This window comes from Nelumbo nucifera, chromosome 3 (assembly GCF_055504915.1).
Source record: "Nelumbo nucifera cultivar China Antique chromosome 3, China Antique-T2T, whole genome shotgun sequence".
NCBI lineage: Eukaryota > Viridiplantae > Streptophyta > Magnoliopsida > Proteales > Nelumbonaceae > Nelumbo > Nelumbo nucifera.
In genome coordinates this window covers 63,829,744-63,847,925 of record NC_142651.1, presented here as the reverse complement: position 1 = coordinate 63,847,925, position 18,182 = coordinate 63,829,744, and the positions used below count along the sequence as shown (strand labels likewise).

At 36.7% G+C, this 18,182-nt stretch overlaps 1 protein-coding gene and 1 long non-coding RNA gene across 2 annotated transcripts; one reads left to right on the top strand and one right to left on the bottom strand.

Annotated features, from left to right (window-relative positions):
• Window positions 1-1,201: 1,201 nt before the first annotated feature.
• LOC104609452 (UV-B-induced protein At3g17800, chloroplastic-like) lies at window positions 1,202-4,877 on the bottom strand. The gene is made up of 3 exons (XM_010275777.3): window positions 4,403-4,877; window positions 3,974-4,278; window positions 1,202-2,201 (listed from the first exon to the last, which is right to left on the bottom strand). The coding sequence occupies exons 1-3, from the start codon at window positions 4,535-4,537 to the stop codon at window positions 1,397-1,399; spliced, it is 1,245 nt and encodes a 414-aa protein (XP_010274079.1). The 5' UTR covers window positions 4,538-4,877; the 3' UTR covers window positions 1,202-1,396.
• Window positions 4,878-14,862: 9,985 nt separating this feature from the next.
• Window positions 14,863-16,621, top strand: LOC148801271 (uncharacterized). Its single transcript, XR_016083763.1, has 2 exons — window positions 14,863-15,203; window positions 15,315-16,621. It is a non-coding gene; the product is annotated as an uncharacterized LOC148801271 (long non-coding RNA).
• Window positions 16,622-18,182: the final 1,561 nt, after the last annotated feature.

Sequence of the window (18,182 nt, the reverse complement as noted above, 5' to 3'; positions counted from 1 at the left end):
AAATAAAAATCAATCAACGGTGGCATGGTCAAGTTCAAAAGCCAAATATAGATCTATGGCTCATGATGTCACAAAATTACTTTGGGCTAGATCCTTGTTGAATGATAAATGCAAAGAAGCCAATAATGTCATATTGTGACAAACAAGTTGCAATCAATATTACCCACAATCCAATTTAGCATAACAAAACAAAACAAATTGAAATTAATAGTTCATAAAAAAAGGGTGACAATCGGAGAAGTTTGTCTGCCTTATATCACCATTAAGTTACAGTTGACTGATGTCTTCACCAAAGGGGTCACAAAGAACAATCTTGAACATAACCTATGCAAGTTGAAAATATGTGACGTTTACTTCCAACTTTAAATGTAGTGTTGAGGAATTTGTGCAGATTTATTGGTTAATTTGTTTAATTAGGGAGTGGGGACCACAACATACCTATTGGGACGTGGCGTTTCTAAGTCTTCTATTGAGTTTTTTTTTTTTTTGTTAACCGCCCTATAAAATCATATTAGTCTTTGTACATATTTTTCACTTAAAGTATAAATAACAATATGAAGGGGCGGCCAAATTTGATTGCGCTCTCATTCTTTTTCTTCTTTTCTCTTCTCACAAAAACCTCCTCTTTTTTTCATCTTTCTCTACAATTTTTGTTTCTGCATATATATAAGAGAGAAAGAGAGAGCAGATGTTACTAAACTAACATCCAAATAAAACATATATTAGTGAAACAAACATAAATCATAACAATTCCAAATCAAGAAGCTCCAAAATTGAAAAAGAATAAGCTTATTCCATCTTAAGTTGTAGTGTTGTACAATCTATTATCTGTGACCAAAAGTCGAAACCATTCAGAGCACCTAAAGTGATGTGAAGATGTGGGTGCTTACAAATATAGAGGAATTCTGGACTGAAAAAAAAAGATTAAGCTTGTGAACATATATGTAGAATAGTGGGTGAAGAAGACAATAAGAGGCTTGGGAACATATATGTAGAATAGTGGGTGAAGACAAGAAGAGGCTCGGGCTCTAGGACCATTAGGAGAAGAGGTGTAGAGGTGGCCGAGGTGGTAAAGCAATTTAAGTCTTCATCAGTTGGGTTTTGTCTTTGGCGGTCCCTTTGTTCCATTTAGTGTGGTTATTTGGGAAAACCAATTTTTTTTACTTCACAGTTTTGGGTTATTCCTGTTGAAAGGGACCAGTATTAAATGCTTGCTCAGTTTTCTGACATTGCTTCTACAATGTAATATACAACCTCATTTTGGGGATTTTGGCAACAGATAGGGAGCTTTGCCAACAGAAATTACAGTTCTTATAATACATTACAAAACAAAATCACCATGTTAACCATTGCAGCATTATTACAGCTTTCTCATTTACACAATCTTTTAATCCAATCAGTTCTCCTTCAATCTGTACACCCTATCAACATATGTTTCAACGTCCCAAAGAAAGGAACCAAAAGCAATGGCTTCCAACACTAACCTCTTTAGGCTAGAAAACGTGACAACCAGCACCTTGTCGTTCTCCAGGGAACTTGTGTTCCCATCTCCAAAGAGAGCCCAACTATGCTTCTCGATCAGATTCGCTGCTTCCTGAGATTTGAGCTTGGCACATCTCTGTAGCGTCTCAGAGTCAAACCCCATCACATAACTTCTTAACTTCTTATGTCCATCTACACGCCTTCCTGTCCCTTGACACAAGGAAGTGGATCGTGTTTCAGTTGAGCGGCCAAGGACAACAAGATTCTCTAATCCATGGAGCTGTAACTCTGTAACTGGAATCCGGATCCCATGGCCAAGTGGAAGGTCTTGGTGGGTTAGAGCCAGACTCAACTCTAGGCGGTGTTTTAAGCTGGCCGATTTGAGGAAGTAGCCATACATGACGGAGGCAGCGTAGACTCGGCCAAGCTGGAGCTTGTGAATCTGAGTTGTGCTCCAATTGTCTGTTAATCTAGATTTTCCTCTCCAGCCAATGATGGTGCCAACGTGTTCCTTCACCATCTCCACTACTTCTAAACTGTGAATGGCCTCAAGATCTTGGTCTTTTGATGGCCATACCTCCAGTTTGCCATTTCTAACACATCTAGAGAGCCTTGGGATCATGGGCACATTGATCTCAGAGAATTTGTGAACTACTAACATGTACATGACATCTTCAACAGCAATTTGGCACTCGAATTCCTTCAGTTCAGCAATTCTCCTGGCATTCATTAGAATCATAATGTCAGTCTCCAGATTTGCCTTGCTAAAGCTTTGTTTCGAAGAATATACCATTATTGTATCAACAAGGAAAACACCTCCAACAAGAAAATTTCTCAATGCCATAAGATACTATAGCACCAACTTTTGCAGTTGTCTCTCTCTCACTCAATAAATCTACGACCACTAATCTCACTTTAAATTGAGAAGTTTCCCAGGTCATATAAACATTATATCTTGGCAAAGTAGACAGATGGTTATGTCAAACTGCAGGCCAGAAATACTTAGAAACTGCGATGAAAATGATTGTTCTTGAAATACAGAAGAGTCACCGTTAAAGAAGATACTAGCTAAGTAACAAGAATATCCAGATCCACATGAAGAATATGGGCTTACTGCTGGGGATTGAGATCCGAAGCTTAATTTTCCAGTTCAACTGAAAGAGTTTCAAGAACAATATGTGGAACACCACTGGGTATTCATATTAGGTTTGTCAGTTCAGAGTAATAGGTTGTTGCCCTGTTTGCTGGGACCTTGCTGCACCTGGCAAAATTGATATGCATATTGTTGACTTTCTAAGAAGAATAAATCAGAAGCTTTTAAATGTTAACTGAATGCTGTAAAGACGTACATTTCTTGTCATTGAGGACTAGAAAGTGAAAAATGGTGCCACTGTCATTGGCATTTAAGAGACATGGTCAAGAGGCTTTAGAAGTTGGATATCAGTGAGTTCTCTGGTGAAACTGTTGCACCAAGGACCAAACATGTCATGCATGATTCCCTAAGGTTGATTTTGTCCACCTGAACTAAGAGTACAAGGTGAGAAACTTTTCTGACCCAAAAACATGGAAATACGAGAAGAACTCCAGAGCCATAGGAAGAATGACAACACGCCAGAAGGTCACCTGGGATCATGTAGCCAACCTTCTGTCTCTCGTCACCTCAATACATCCTTCAAGATCTTTATTGGGCTCTTGACATATTGTGATCTCTTACCCTCTCCATCCCCTCTCTGGCTAAGCTTTCTTCCTCAACAAATTTAATGGCCTATTCTCTCTCGTATTAAAGTAATAGCTAAACAGTTACAATCCTGATTAAAGCAGTCAGAACTCGGAACATCATTTTCTTAACCGACCTGCACCAATTAGTGTTGTCCAACATTGCAGTCTTCTCAGCCCAATTTTCTTGGTTATGAAACGCTGGTAAATGAAGCCCTAAGCTGAAATTTTTCTTACCCTTCCACATTCATCTTCTACCAGGTCCTCCGTTCCTCTGCTCGCATTGTTCTTCCAAAAATTCGGACATAAGCTTCTTCCACACAAGTTGCCACACTAAGAACTAAAAATGAATAAATAACGTATATGGTAAAAGGCAGAAAATGTTCTCGAAGGTTAATCTAAAATGGGTGAGAGAGGATTATTTTCTTGTCTATCGTGGTTTCATTAACAGACCGCCTCTTAGATTGTATAGAAGGAAATAAAAGCCAAACCCATTCAAGATCAGTGGATTACGGAACTGAATAAAAGAATTTTCTCTCACTCTCTCTCAAGCAAAAGTACAACAAAACCTCCATGGAAGAACAGTTTTAAGTATGTGAATATCCAAAAAAAATGTAGCAACTACAGTAAGAGTTGAAACCGCTCAAAAGGAACCTTAAATCGGTACCAATTGTTGCAGAATAAGGCATAAAAGCAATGAATGAAAGAAGTTTTAGCTAAAGACAAAGATATGTATAACTATGAAGGAAAAAATTCGAAGTTTACAGAAACTGACCTGTGAAGACACGATTCCGACGAACCTATACTAAGGTCCCTGCGTGCGGTAGCCCCATCTCTACCAGCCGCCAATTCGTCTAGTGTCTCTGCCACCGCGACATTGAAGAGGTGTCTCTGGTTTTGCAATACACCACTAAGAAACTTCCCAGCAGACGAACAGGGCTCAAAAGGCGTATGTAAACTCCTAAATTCGCAGTGACTAGACTCTGCGCTTGCAGCCGCAACCACCACCGTTCGAATTAACCTCTTCCCACACCTTAGTCCTCTCCCAATATGTTGAGACCCACAGGCCTTAGCCGCTCTCTGCAAACAATAGATAAAACAGATCAAATTAGCCTCCAATAGAAAATCCACTTCAACAGTAAATAAAATCACCCAAAAGTTTTTTTTAACGTTAAAACGCATCAACCAGCAATTGAATCCTCACCTGTGAAGGGAAGCCGAAATTGTAAGAAAATGAAGATCCAAGCTTGGAGAATCGCTTAAAATCGCCTGCAGACTTCACCACAGCGGGTAAAGCTTCAGCAGTAGGGATTCTATTGTAGGAGACACAACTGTCCATCAAACAATCCCTCTAAACCTTAAAAGAGTTCAAAATCACACAACAGACAATCGGAGAACGAAGAACAGAAAGAATTTAGTGAAAGAAACTTCTGAAAAGCCCTAAAACTTTAATCAAGTTAACAAACCGAAGAAGCAAATCTCCATAGAAGAGTGACAGAAAGAGAGGTAAGAGACGTTTATGATCGGAATTCGGTAATAAGCAACACTTTATAGATAGGTAGAGAGAGAGAGCCTGGGGGCTGGGACCACATACGAAGAAGAAGAGATAGACACGACACCGACCATATGCAAAGCGTGGGAGCGGAGCAACACGACTCGGGTAAGAAAGAGACGCTGCTCCGGTATAATGAACCCGGTATTTTGTGTATATAACAACCACCTATCAGGCAGGACCCATCCACCTATTTCTTCCATTGCATGTTTAATCTGAACCATCCATCACTTTATTCTCCATTTTCATGTCAACACTAAATTCAGCTTGACTAGAATTCATGAAAACCTTCCAGAAGGAGATTCTGACTTGAATAAACTCACAAAGATAGAACCCAAGGCCCCATAGAGCCCGAAATTCACGCTGCCACGTGGAAAGATTTGTGATGCTTTAGACTTTTCTAAACAATCAGATCAAGAAAGGGTTGGACTATGATATAAGAAAGATATAATATGTGAAAAACTTTTGAACAATCAACTGAAATTATAAATATGATAGCAATGAGATATTATTTATTAAAATTAATCGATGGGTTTTGATCGATCAAAATTCATTTATTAAATGATTTCTGACCCGGTTGAATCCGGTTAACTAGCCAACAAAGTCTACGCTTGCCGTCCTCAACTCGTCCTTGTTTGATGGTTTTAGACTTGGTGGGCCAATGGGCCCTAGACAATTCAAATAAAGAGAAAGTAATAATACACAAAAAATGGGCGCCAGCCGTTATATTAAATCAACTAGGAGATAAACTTGCCACCTCTTTGTTTTTTTCTTTTGTTTTTTTTTTTTTTTCTCTTTTTGACGCCAACCACCTCTTTGTCTTAATCTAACACTTCTACACTTACAGAATATTATATGGTCTACCAAAAATCAAAAAGAAAAAAGAAAAACTAAAATAAGCTTCAGATGGTATCCTGCTGCTCTCGTTTTATATATAATATGATTGTAAAATTAAAAAGAGTTGATTAGCTTGCATCAACTAAATGGGGACTCATATGGGTTTAATTAATTAATCTTTTGAATGATTAAATTTCCTTCACTTTTTTTTATTGTTTATATCTATTTTTTGTATTTAAAATGTAGTTATTCACGTCAGCCTTGCTTCCTAATCTTTTGAAAATTGTGTTAAAAAATCAAAATTATTTAAACTTACTTGCAACCAATTCAGTTTTAACACCAGCCTAGTATATTATTTATTTTGGAGTGGAGAACTAAAATACATAAAAATATTTTTAAATAAATAAAAAAGAATTGGTCAGCATCAATCAGTAGCGGATGATGCAATTTCCTCCACTAATTATTGTTGTATATTTATTTGTTTTGGAGGGCTCTAAATATGGATAAATATTTTTAAAATAAATAAAAAAGGAAAAAGTTAATGCAGAAATTGTACTGATTTTGGTCGGACATGAAGGATTAAAGCAGTAGAAGAGATAAGATCGCCCATCGTTTGTGTCTGACAAGGTTGTCTTTGTTCTAGAAGGGGATAATTAATTGATAAGGCATCTTCTTTTGAAAGGTCCATTGACGGTCTGTTTGCTGTGTTGATAAATGATAAGTGCTTGTCCACAACTCCCTCTTTCTTTTTTCTCTGGTTGAAATACTTCGACTTTGTTTTTTTCTATCGTCTCCTTTTATATCTTCTTAAATCTTTCTGGGGCTGAGCTCAAGATTCAGTTAACCTGATTCAGCTTTTGGATGAGCACTTAAGCTATGGGAGTGTTTAAAAAATAAGTGTTTATATTTTGGATCAAAGAATATAAATAAGTATTTATTTATATTTGAAAAATAAGTTCAAAATAAATATTTATTCTTAAAATAAATAATTATTTAAAATTAATGCCCAAATTGATTTTTCATTAAATGCTTATAAATATTTATTCAAATAAACCCTTGTTTTGAAAACTTATTTTTTAAATAAATACATCTAAGATTGATTTTAATAGTAACTGCATCAGATTTAACCTCTGTTTCTTCATAAAACATCATTTATAGGCTGTTCATATGAGGTCCATCACCTTGGAAAGCCATAATAAACTGCTGCACTCCAACCCTTCCAAACGGGCACATAGACTTTGTTGAAGGCTTCATTTGAAAGATACAGTGAACTCTGGAAAAGCCTAGAAGCCGTTAAACAGTCCACAGTTTTGAGCCCATAGGGTGAAACAGACAACTGAGGCAAGAGTATTATTGGCCATTATTTTACATGAACAAAGGGAGAACGCTACTTCTGACAGTGGATGACAAAGTCACGTTGCTTATGTAGTTATGTTTGGAAGAATCTTGAACTTCACATGATAACAAGGGTTACATGGTTGTGCCTTCTGATCGGATGATGGTCCACATAGTGAATAGAATTAAAAGTGAACTCTTAGGCTGTATTTGGTTTGATGGAAAAGGTTAAAAAACTTTACTATAAACCTTATATAGATTTCTTTACCTTTCTCTTCCTTTCTTTAATTTTTTCCTTCAAACTAGATATAGTCTTAGGTTGTATTTGGTTTGATTGAAAATAAGAGAAACAGAAGTTGAGGTAAGAATTGTGATAGTATCTATTCTGAACCAAGTTTTAAAGTATCAATACAATATATCCTTTATTAGATGTATCGTATTGCATCATTTTATCCTTGATATACCTGTTTATAAGTGTTTTTTGAAAACCCTTATTTTTAAATAATATATATAAGTATATTTAAAGCTGAAACTTGAAAAAATAAGCTAAAAAATTAAAAGAAGCATGGTCTAAATATCGATACACCTCTGCCGATAAGCAAAAGTGTATTGATATATACTTTGAACCATACTCTCAACTAAAGTTTATCCATCTTGCTAGAATTGAAATGATAGAATTAAAATATTTTATGTTTTGTTAATAGGACACTAACACGAGAAAACATGGTAAGATTGAACTCGCTTTGCTGGAGACCCATCAATAAAATGCGAACACACCAGCTAGCATTGCAATAAATTCAAGAACTCACATCAACTGATTTTATATTTCAAACAAGCATTTAATGGATGGAAATGTGATATATATATATATATTAAAAGGATATAGGTGTTCTGCACTTAGGAAATGAAATCTACTCGTGCGAGTAGATTCCCCGTGAGAGCATCCATTTTCAGTAATTAAATATTAATTAATAATAATAACTATTAATTAATTACTTACTAATAATAATAATTATTAATTTATTACAGTAATTAATATTGTAATAGCATGCACTCATTTCTAGTAATTAATTGCTAATTAATTGTTAATTAATAACAATAAATACTAATTAATTACTATAATAATAATAACTGATTATTACAATAATTTAATAAATATATAAATAGTGATTATAATTAATGGTTACTGTTATTATAAATATTGTTAATAAATAGATATTTACTTAAATTTTACTTTAATTACTGGTAATAATATAATTACTGATTATTACAGTAATTTAATAAATATATAATTAGTGATTATAATTAATAATTACTGTTATTATAAATATTATTAATAAATAGATATTTACATAAATCTTACTTTAAATTAAAATTATAAATACTGTTAATAAATATAGTAATTATTGTTATATTGAAAATAATTAAAAATGTTATTAAAAGTATTGTTGTTGATTATTTAATAAAATATTATAATTACTGACTATTACTAATAAATACTGTTAATTTAATTTAATTTTGGTAATTATTAATTTAATGAATATTGTTAATAAATCCTATTCATAAATTTAATAATTACCGTTATATTAAAAATAACTAAATAATATTATTAAAACTATCATTAATGATTATTTAATTAAATAGTATAATTACTTACTATTATTGATAAATGCTGTTAATAACGTTCTGACAACCGACGGTTCAACCGTTCGGTTCGAACGGATGGCCCGTTCTGACAACAAAAATTACAAGTAAAAAATTACGGAACCATTCTGACCACCAGTTTTTGGGTCGACGGTTCGATCATCTGGTTCGAACGGATAGTCCATTTTGATAACAAAAATTATAAGCAAAAAATTGAGTTTGGGAGGTCCATTAAGTAGTATCATACGTGTTATGTCATTTGAGCGTGTGACTCATATGACCCGAAAGCGGAACCGTTCTGGCCACCAATTTTTAGGTCAGCGGTTCGATCGTTTGGTTTGAACGGACTGTCCGTTCTGACAACAAAGATTACAGGCAAAAAATTGAGTGTGTGAGGTCTATCATACATGTTATGTCATTCGAGTGTGTGACTCATACAACCCAAAAATGGAACCATTTTGGCCACCAATTTTTGGGTCGACGATTAGAGCAGCTCGCCACTTACAAGCAGCTCCCAAAGCCTAAGAAATTAGAGCAGCGCTTACTAGCTCATCGACTTACGGGCCAAAAGGAGAAATCTTCTCCCTTCGCCAAGTTACTCTCAGCTCGGGAGAGGGGGCCAAATAATGAGGGCAGATTTGGCCCTCTAGTGAAATTGTGACACCTGGCACCTCATGCCAACTAAGTGCAGCCTCTTGACAACTAGACAGCTCGAGCTAGTTACAGGCAGCTCGGCATGGCTCGCCATAGGTAGCTCGGCATAGCTCGCCACAGGTAGCTCAGCAGAGCTCGCCACAGGCAGCTCGGCAAAACTTGCCACAGGCAGCTTGCCACTTACAAACACCTCGTTATAGCTCGTCACAGGCAGCTCGACAGAGCTTGCCATAGGTAGCTTGCCACTTACAAATAGCTCGGCATAGCTCACCACAGGCAGCTCACCACTTACAGGTAGCTTGGCATGGCTCGCCACAGGTAGGTCGGCATAGCTTGCCACAGGCAACTAGCCACTTACAAGTAACTCGCCACAGGCAGATCGGCATAGCTCTCCACAGGTAGCTCGGCATAGCTCGCCACAGGCAGCTCGGCATAGCTCTCCACAGGTAGCTCGGCATAGCTCGCCACAGGTAGCTCGGCATAGCTTGGCGTATCGCAAGAAGATTTTCTACCTGACAACCGTACCTGCCAGATCTGGAGACTACACCCACGTCTCTGGCCAGGCGGCGTCGTGCCTGCCAACTCTGGCAATGCCTCGTGTCTGACAGGGCCGTACCCTGCAATGGTTACCTGCGCCCACCAGCTCAGCCCTGGCAAGTAATGGCTGCGGCAGAGAGTCAGAGGCGGTTACACCAAATCTGTCAGGACACCGCTATATAAGAGCTCCGACCCCCCAGAGGGGAAGGGGGGAGGAAAAATGGAGGTAACCCCTGCTCTCTAGCTCTCTCATTTCTCTAATATCATCTTCAAGCTCACTACTATCAGAGTGCTAACTTAGCCATTGGAGTGGCCCCGTCGGGTAAACACCCCCGGGTCCTTTGATTCAGTTCTCGTAGGTTTCTCGACTCCCGCCATCTACAAAGAGGAGCAAATCATCTCATGCAGAGGGTAGTTAGGTTGCACTACACCAGGAGGCTCGCCACCAAGTAGCTCACCACCTGGGAGCTCGTCACCAAGTAGCTCACCACCAGGGAGCTCGTCACCAAGTAGCTCACCACCAGGGAGCTCGTCACTAGGTAGCTCACCAATAGGGAGCTCGTCACCAAGTAGCTCACCACCAGGAAGCTTGTCACCAAGTAGCTCACCACCAGGGAATTCACCACCAAGTAGCTCACCACCAAGCGGTTCGCCACTAGGAAGCTCCATCATCCTCTGAGTCACAGGCCACCTAGGAGCAGGTCAAATAACGAAATACTTAGCCAAAAATTGATACATGACCAGAAACGGTTACATCAAATAGCATCACCACCAAATATAAAGAGTATACATATCTTACTAGTTAGTATATATAACTAAAATTATTGAAATTTAATACGTATATTTCACAATATTATAGATACTATTGGGAAACTAAATGTCATATCTGGTAAAGAATATATTAATAAACAAAATGCACAAAAAGTGAAACAAAGGAATACTATTTTAGGAAACAACTAATAATCTTTGACTGTTTATTATTCTTAATAGAAATACTAATATTTTATTAATAGGGAAATATTAATGTTAGTTTAAATATTAAAGATAGATCAATATAATGATTTTGATTGTCACTTCAATATTAATGAAGAAATATCAATGTTAGTTTAAACATTTTTCTTAAAATATCATCGTTATATTACACTATAATATAATATTGAATATGCATGTAGTTTTCACTTGTCTCTCCTTAACAAGTGTAACCAAATTATACTTCAACTTCCAATATAAATGTGTCAGTAATTTCTTCAAAAACTATCAATTTTATATATTGCAAACTATTTCTATTATTATTATGATTATGATTATCTAATTTATTATTCTGCCATTGACATATTTTTCATTACGAATGCTCTTATAATATTGGATCGACCATGATGAGGACCGAATTGATCTCCAACAATATTGTGACACGCAGCGACCTGAGGATGCTTAACAACACCCTGGAGGCCTGAGTTAGCATCTCCGCCCCACCGCCTGTCGCCCCACAAACGCCCCACAAACGTCCTATACAACGTTCGACTGCCACATGTTCAGTCATATGTGGTGGGGCTTTCCAGCATGCGGGGCTAAGGGGATGGCCGTTAGTTCGTCCGATTAGCTCCAAAATGAGCCTAAACTTCCTTTCTCCCATACAACGTTTTAAAAAATGACCAAAAAATGGAACTGTTTTGGCCACCGGTGTTTTGGTTGATGGTCTGACCATTTGGTTCGAATTAATGGCCCTTTATGACAAATAAATTTAAAAAATAAAAAATAATTAAAAATAAAAAACAGTTAAAAATCATTGAACGGGTAGATAGTTTGATTGCTCAGGTCAATGGGTTGTTGACTTTTTTAATGGTTTTTGGCCAAATACCGGGTTTGGGGTAAAACGGAACCCATTGCTTGGACGGTTCCTGGGTTGAAGGGTCCGATTGTTTGGGTCAACGGTAATTCGAAAACCTTGCTTCCATATTCCTGCCCCCTCAACCTCAAATCATGTTTGACCCCTATTCTACTCTCCTCCGCCCGAGCTTGGAGCATACATGGTAACAGTGAACTGGCTGGAGTGATTGCCGTTGCCGGAAATGGAGTTGGACCCAAGCTCGTGCGAAGGGGAGTAGAACAAGGACAGACACGATTTGAGGCAAGGTTTTTGAATCATCATTGACCCGGGCAGTTGGACCATTCGGCCTGAGAACTATCTAGGCAACCGGTTCCACTGACTTGGGCATTCAACCCGTTGACCCGTTCAACGATTTTGACCGTTTTTTGTTTTTAATTTTTTTAATTTTTTTTAATTTATTTGTCAGAACGACCCATCTGTTCGAACTAAACAATTAGACCGTCAGACTTGGAAAACGGTAGCCAAGACGATTCCATTTCCAATTAATCGTTGATTTGAGGTTAAGAGGGCAAGAATATAAAGAAATGAGGTTTGGGCTTGTTTTGGGATTGTCTCGTTGGCCTCGCATGCAAAAACGCCCCACTGCGTGTGACTGGACATGTGGCAGTCGCACATTGTGTGGGGGCATTTGTGGGGCGGAGATGCGAACTCTGGAGGCCTTCAACGTGCACGACCCAAGGTACCTTAATAGCTAGGGGTGTCAAAGGACCGGTTTTGGGTTGGACTCCGTCCAAATCAAAATCCATTTGGATGGATTGGATGGACCAATAAGACATATTGAATTTGGACAGATTGGATGGACCAATATGAAATATTGGATTGGACTTGGTCCGTCCATAATGAATATATATTGCATTGAGCCAATATCTAGTCCATTGATAGAAGATAAGAACATAGTGGTCAATGGACCAAGTTTGAGTTGAAATCAATCTAAATTAACATGAATTTGAACAGATTGAATAGTCTTTGGACCAGTCCAAAATGGTCCAAAATATTCACTGGACTGGATTGGACCAGGTCCATTTGTAATGGACTCACATCGGACTGGACCTGATTGGACCAAATCCAGTCCAATTGACACCCCTATTAACAGCACTTGAGCAAGGATTAGCTGAAGCTGAGTTTTACGTCCAAAGGCATACATCCAATGTTAGGGGCACGCACCCGACCTGCACCATGCGTAACTGCCAACTGCCACCTGGCGGTGCAATTACCCCACTTCCCCTCTTTGTTAGGAAGTGGGCCCTAGGCACTTTCCGAGCATTTCGTATGTGCCAATCAAACCACCTAGATGTTCCCCACAGAGGGCCACTAGGTATATCGCCCACTACCTCCACATTCTAGTCGACACATGAGCTCTATATAAAGGTAAACACTGAAACATGCTGGGACTGATTGCAATTCACTACTGCTTATTCTCTTTTCTCACTCGGGATCGTTTGGCCAGCTTACTGACTTAAGCATCTGACACGTAAGCTCGTGACTGCTCCTTAGGCCCTCTGGCTTTATTTCTTCTTTGTAGATTTCCATCTTCCACCAGTTGTCGTATCTGTGTCTAATGAATCCAATCACAACAAGCATCTTCTATCTTGCGACTTTGATCACATCATCAAACTATATTGACAAAACAATTGAAGAAATGGTAATACCTGAAAATTATACTTCACCGTTTGGAAGAGAAAATTTTAAGAATAGGATAATTTCTCAAATGTTGAAGTTAAAGAGATATAACATAGCTAAGGCATGCATAAATATTGAATAGCAATGATTTATTAAAAACTTTAAATATTTATTTATATATTATAAATAAATTAATAATTTTCATACGACATTAATTATACTTGCAAAGTATCTATAAGCAAGGTAATATGTGATTGTAGATGGTATTATATTTCATGTATTAAATGTGCAAAAGATTTACAAGACTCTATATTGCATCGTATCAAGTGTAATGTTGGTATTCCTTATCTTAAAGCAAGGTAAATATTTATTATTACTAATTGTAATTATATAATTTATAATTACTAATTAATTATTTAAATTATTTTAGACACAAAATCAAGGTAGAAGCCAAATATCATACATGTTTGGTTACCTTTGTTCTATTTAATAAATAGATATAATTTTTAATCAAATATCCAGTAGCATATTTGATAAATATTTCACTTATTGTAGCATATTTCATAAATATCTAATTTGTTACCAATGTTGTCTTATCATAAAATATATACTAAATTTATATATAAATATAGGACAATGGGAAAGATATGTTTGTTGGAAATTTTATGGAATGATTAGATCGATAGTTGTATTTCAAATAAAAATTTCGTAATATGATTTGCAATATCAATATTTGGATCTTACAGTATCCAAAGTTTTCTTAGGTGGCGTTTGATATTTCTGAAAATTCAGATCTGAAAAGTTAAAAAGATATTAAATGTGTCTGAAATCTGAAAAGAGGCATAGTTGCTTTTCTACTTTTTAGAGGATCTGAATCCATAAGTTTGTTTGTATTGGATCAACCCTTTACCATCTGAAATTTACTGATTTTACTATTTTACCCATAAAACATACAATTTGGAAATGTTGAATTCAATTTACATTATCTCAAAAAAAGTTTCAACCTCAAAATAATATTGAAACAATACAAATAAAAAATAATAAATTAATAAATGAAATGGTTAAAATTAAAAAATAATTAATGATTATATAAATATTAAAATAATTTATAAGGGAGAGAGAGAACTGCCGTTGCAACGGGAAGACAGGGCGAAGAGAGAGAGAGAGAACGAGAGTGTGAGAGCGAGAGTGAGAGAACACAAGGGGAGAGAGAACCGTCGCTACAAGTTGCAGCGACGGTGATGGGAAGACAAGGTGAAGAGAGAGAGAGAGCAAGAGAGAGAAGATAGGGGAGAGAGAGAGCCGCCACTACAAGTTGCAACGGCGGTGGCAGGAAGACAAGGCGAAGAGAGAGAGGGAGAGGGAGAGAGAGAGAGAGAGCGAGGTCGAATGTTTTCTAGGTTTGGGGGTATTAGGGGTAACTCGGGTCATTCACGAAAAATTGTAAGGATATTTTGGACATTGGGCCGGCTCTAAAACGCGTTAAGAACTGGCCCAAGGTCTTTGATTTTCATATCTAAAAATCAGTTTCAGACCCAGTTTAAAAGGTACAACCAAACAAGGGGTGAGGTCTGAAAAATAACATTTTCATATTCAGACATCTAAAAAATGCAATCAAACGGCACCTTAGTTGATTGAGAAGTTGACATCAAGAATAGTGCAAGTGAAGAATCTTTGGTCATTGAATCAATAAATAAAACTGAAAGTCTTTTAAGAAAAAAACTTTGTCAAGGATAAGACCTTAAGGTAAGATGTTACATGCTATTGATATTAGTTGCAATTTTTATATTCAAATATCTTATTAATAACATATAATCCATATCAATATTTATTAGAACAATGGAGATAATCAAAATTTGGGAAAGTCCAAATGTCTAAACATTCGACACCAATGTACAAAGAAACTTATCATAATAAAGTTGTCTAGCTTAATATGAGGTAATATATATCTTCTTCCAATTTTTAATTATAAATTTGCATTCTTATTTTAAAATTATGAGACTTTCAACAATTATTCTAATTTTTATCTTATTTCCTTTTTTTTTGAAGGATTATAAGAAGAACCTTCCCTATTGTTAATTTTCTGTCACAGGTATTTTTTCAAAATTTTCAAAAATACCCTTTAGACTTTCTTACTCTCTCTCCTCACCTCCTTCACACACAATGGACTGTCAACGAAGCCATTGACGCCGCTGCAACCTTAAGCAGTGGTTCTTCTCTCTCATCTCTCGCTCTGGTTCTCCCCCGATTACACAAGCAAGTGCCCCGTCGAATGAAATTGTTAGATCCGCGGTCCTTTAGATGCCACTACAACCTTTGGAAGCACAACAGAGCAGTCTCTCTCTCTCTCCAACTAGGTTTGGCGACACTATTGACGGAGATACAACCTCGGTTTTGGCCGATATAATGTGAAGTATTGACACAACTCACCTCACCCGTCTCTCCATCCAACAGGTCATCGCCAACAGAATATTGACACAACACCCTTCCTCATCGATTTGTTTCGATAGGACACAACGTAGCAGTGGCCCAATCCCTTCACAAATCTAATTTTCTTGGGCTTCACAACCATCTCTCTATCACTCTCTCTTGTCGCCGGTGGGTTTTTCACTATTTTGGGTTTTTGGGTATTTTTGGGTATTTCACTATTTTGGTTTCGGGGGTCAACTGATTATAGGCTCTGAACGTCAGTGTCGGTTACAGGTCCTCCAATCGCAACTGGTGTTTGACCTCACCTCAAACCGGGGATGGAGCCAGTGAGCAAGCAGAGGCAGGGGGACTAATCGGATTGGGGTTTCACAGCTAGGAGTGAGCGAGAGAGAGATAGAGATAGAGAGAGAGAGAGAATATGCCGAGAGATTAAGCTTGAATGTGGTCTGATTTAGCTCCCCCCTCGCCGAACGCTGCCAGATCCTCTACATACATGGTGGAACTTGAATACTTATTGTGAGTGCCCGCAGTTTTTTCCATTGCCGGAAATCCCACCTCTGCCCTGCTGGCTAGCTGTTGCCATGTCAAAAATCCTCTACATACATGGTGGAACTTGAATACTTATTGAAGCCCCCGTTGTAGATGAGATGGCTCGCACTTGAACCTACATCTAACAAGGGTAAAGCCGACGGGTTGAAGGTTTGTCAATTCGTTCATATTCAGGGACATGATTTCGTTCTCTACTCAATGAATGTATTGACGTTTGGTAGTCGGTGGCAGCTGCAACAACGATTTCGTCCGTTGATGTTATTGAACCACAATGGTTTTATTCTATCGATGTTAACATAGACAATTGTTGTCTGAGAACAATTGTCACTAACTTAGACAATTTGAGGAGTAATCTATTGAACCACGATTTCATTTTTCATCCTTACGTTAACAAATGTTAAGGGTCGTTTAAGAAATTTCTCTCATAAGAAATAAACAAAGTCAACAACAAGAAAATGATACCTTTGTTTATTTTACATTGTAGGACAATTTATCCTTTTTCTTAATTATTTTAGCCTTTTCATTGTTCAAACAACTTTCAAAGAATTTTTACTTTAATTATTATCGATTATTGTTTTATAAAATTTATAGTTCTTTATCTAAAGTATAAATACGTAGAACATAAATTATCAAATAAGTCTTTTTTAAATAGAAAATTTAGTAAAATCAAAAGTTGAGAATCAATTTTCCTAAGTAAGAACGAACTTCCCCATACTTAGTATAGGGTCACTCATTAGAGTATATATTAGGGAAAATTCCCAATTAGTACCCTGTACTTTGGGCCTAGTGCCACTTTGGTCCTAAACTTTAAAATGTGACAATTTAGTAATTGAACTTTCAAAACATGTCAATCCAGTACCTACTATTAATTAGCCATTAAATACCTATGAAAAAGACATAAATGCCCTTCGTGTGTCATCTAATTTTCATTATCAACCATTCAAACATTGACAAAAAATTAACAGTACTAAATCTTTGCCTCTTTTATTCAAGAAAGTTGGGGTCCAAAGTGCCCAATGAGACATGATGCCAACTTTCTTGAATAGAAGAAGCAAGGATTTGGGATTGCTATTTTTTTTGTCAATGTTTGGATGGTTGATAAAGAAAATTAGATGACACACGAAGGGCATTTGTGTCTTTTTCAAATGCACTTAACGACTGGTTAACAGCTGATTAATGGTAGGTACTGAATTGATGCATTTTGGAAGTTTGGGTACTGAATTGTCACATTTTAAAGTTCAGGGACCAAAGTGGCACTAGGCCCAAAGTACATGGTACTAATTAGGAGTTTTCCCCATATATTAAAGGAAAGCCGTCACAATAAAGATCTTCTCCCTCAAACAAGTGGTATCTTAGTTTTTTAAGAATGAGTATTTTAAAAGTGGCTATTCATTCCTTAGACATGTGTTTACACACTTAAATGGTAGTTACCTCCCTTTCAAAAAATTTAGTAGTAGTTACCTCCACTAAAAAGAAAAAAAAAAAAACAAAACAAAACAAAAATCTCATTTCAAATGATATAGGATCCATAAAGTGGGTTATTATTTAGAAATTAAACTTAACAAATCTATACATAGTAAATAAAATAATAGCCTAAATTTATAACATAAAAATGGGTGTCAAACAAAATTTATTAAAATACATAAATCAAAATAAAATATCAAAATACTTACCCCATACATAATGGGGGGGGGGGGTCATTCTCTAATATACATATATATTAAAGGAAAGCCCTTAGACTACAGAACTTCTCTCTTAGACAAGTGGCATCTTATTTTCTCAAGAAAGATCATATTGGAAGTGGTTACTCTAAATTTTAAATGAGAACTTTTTTCCACAAATATTTGTCTATCTACTCAAAAAAAAAAACAAAAAAAAAAGCAATGAGCTTTAAACGGTAGTTACCTCCACTCTTAAAAAAGTTAGTAGTAATTACCT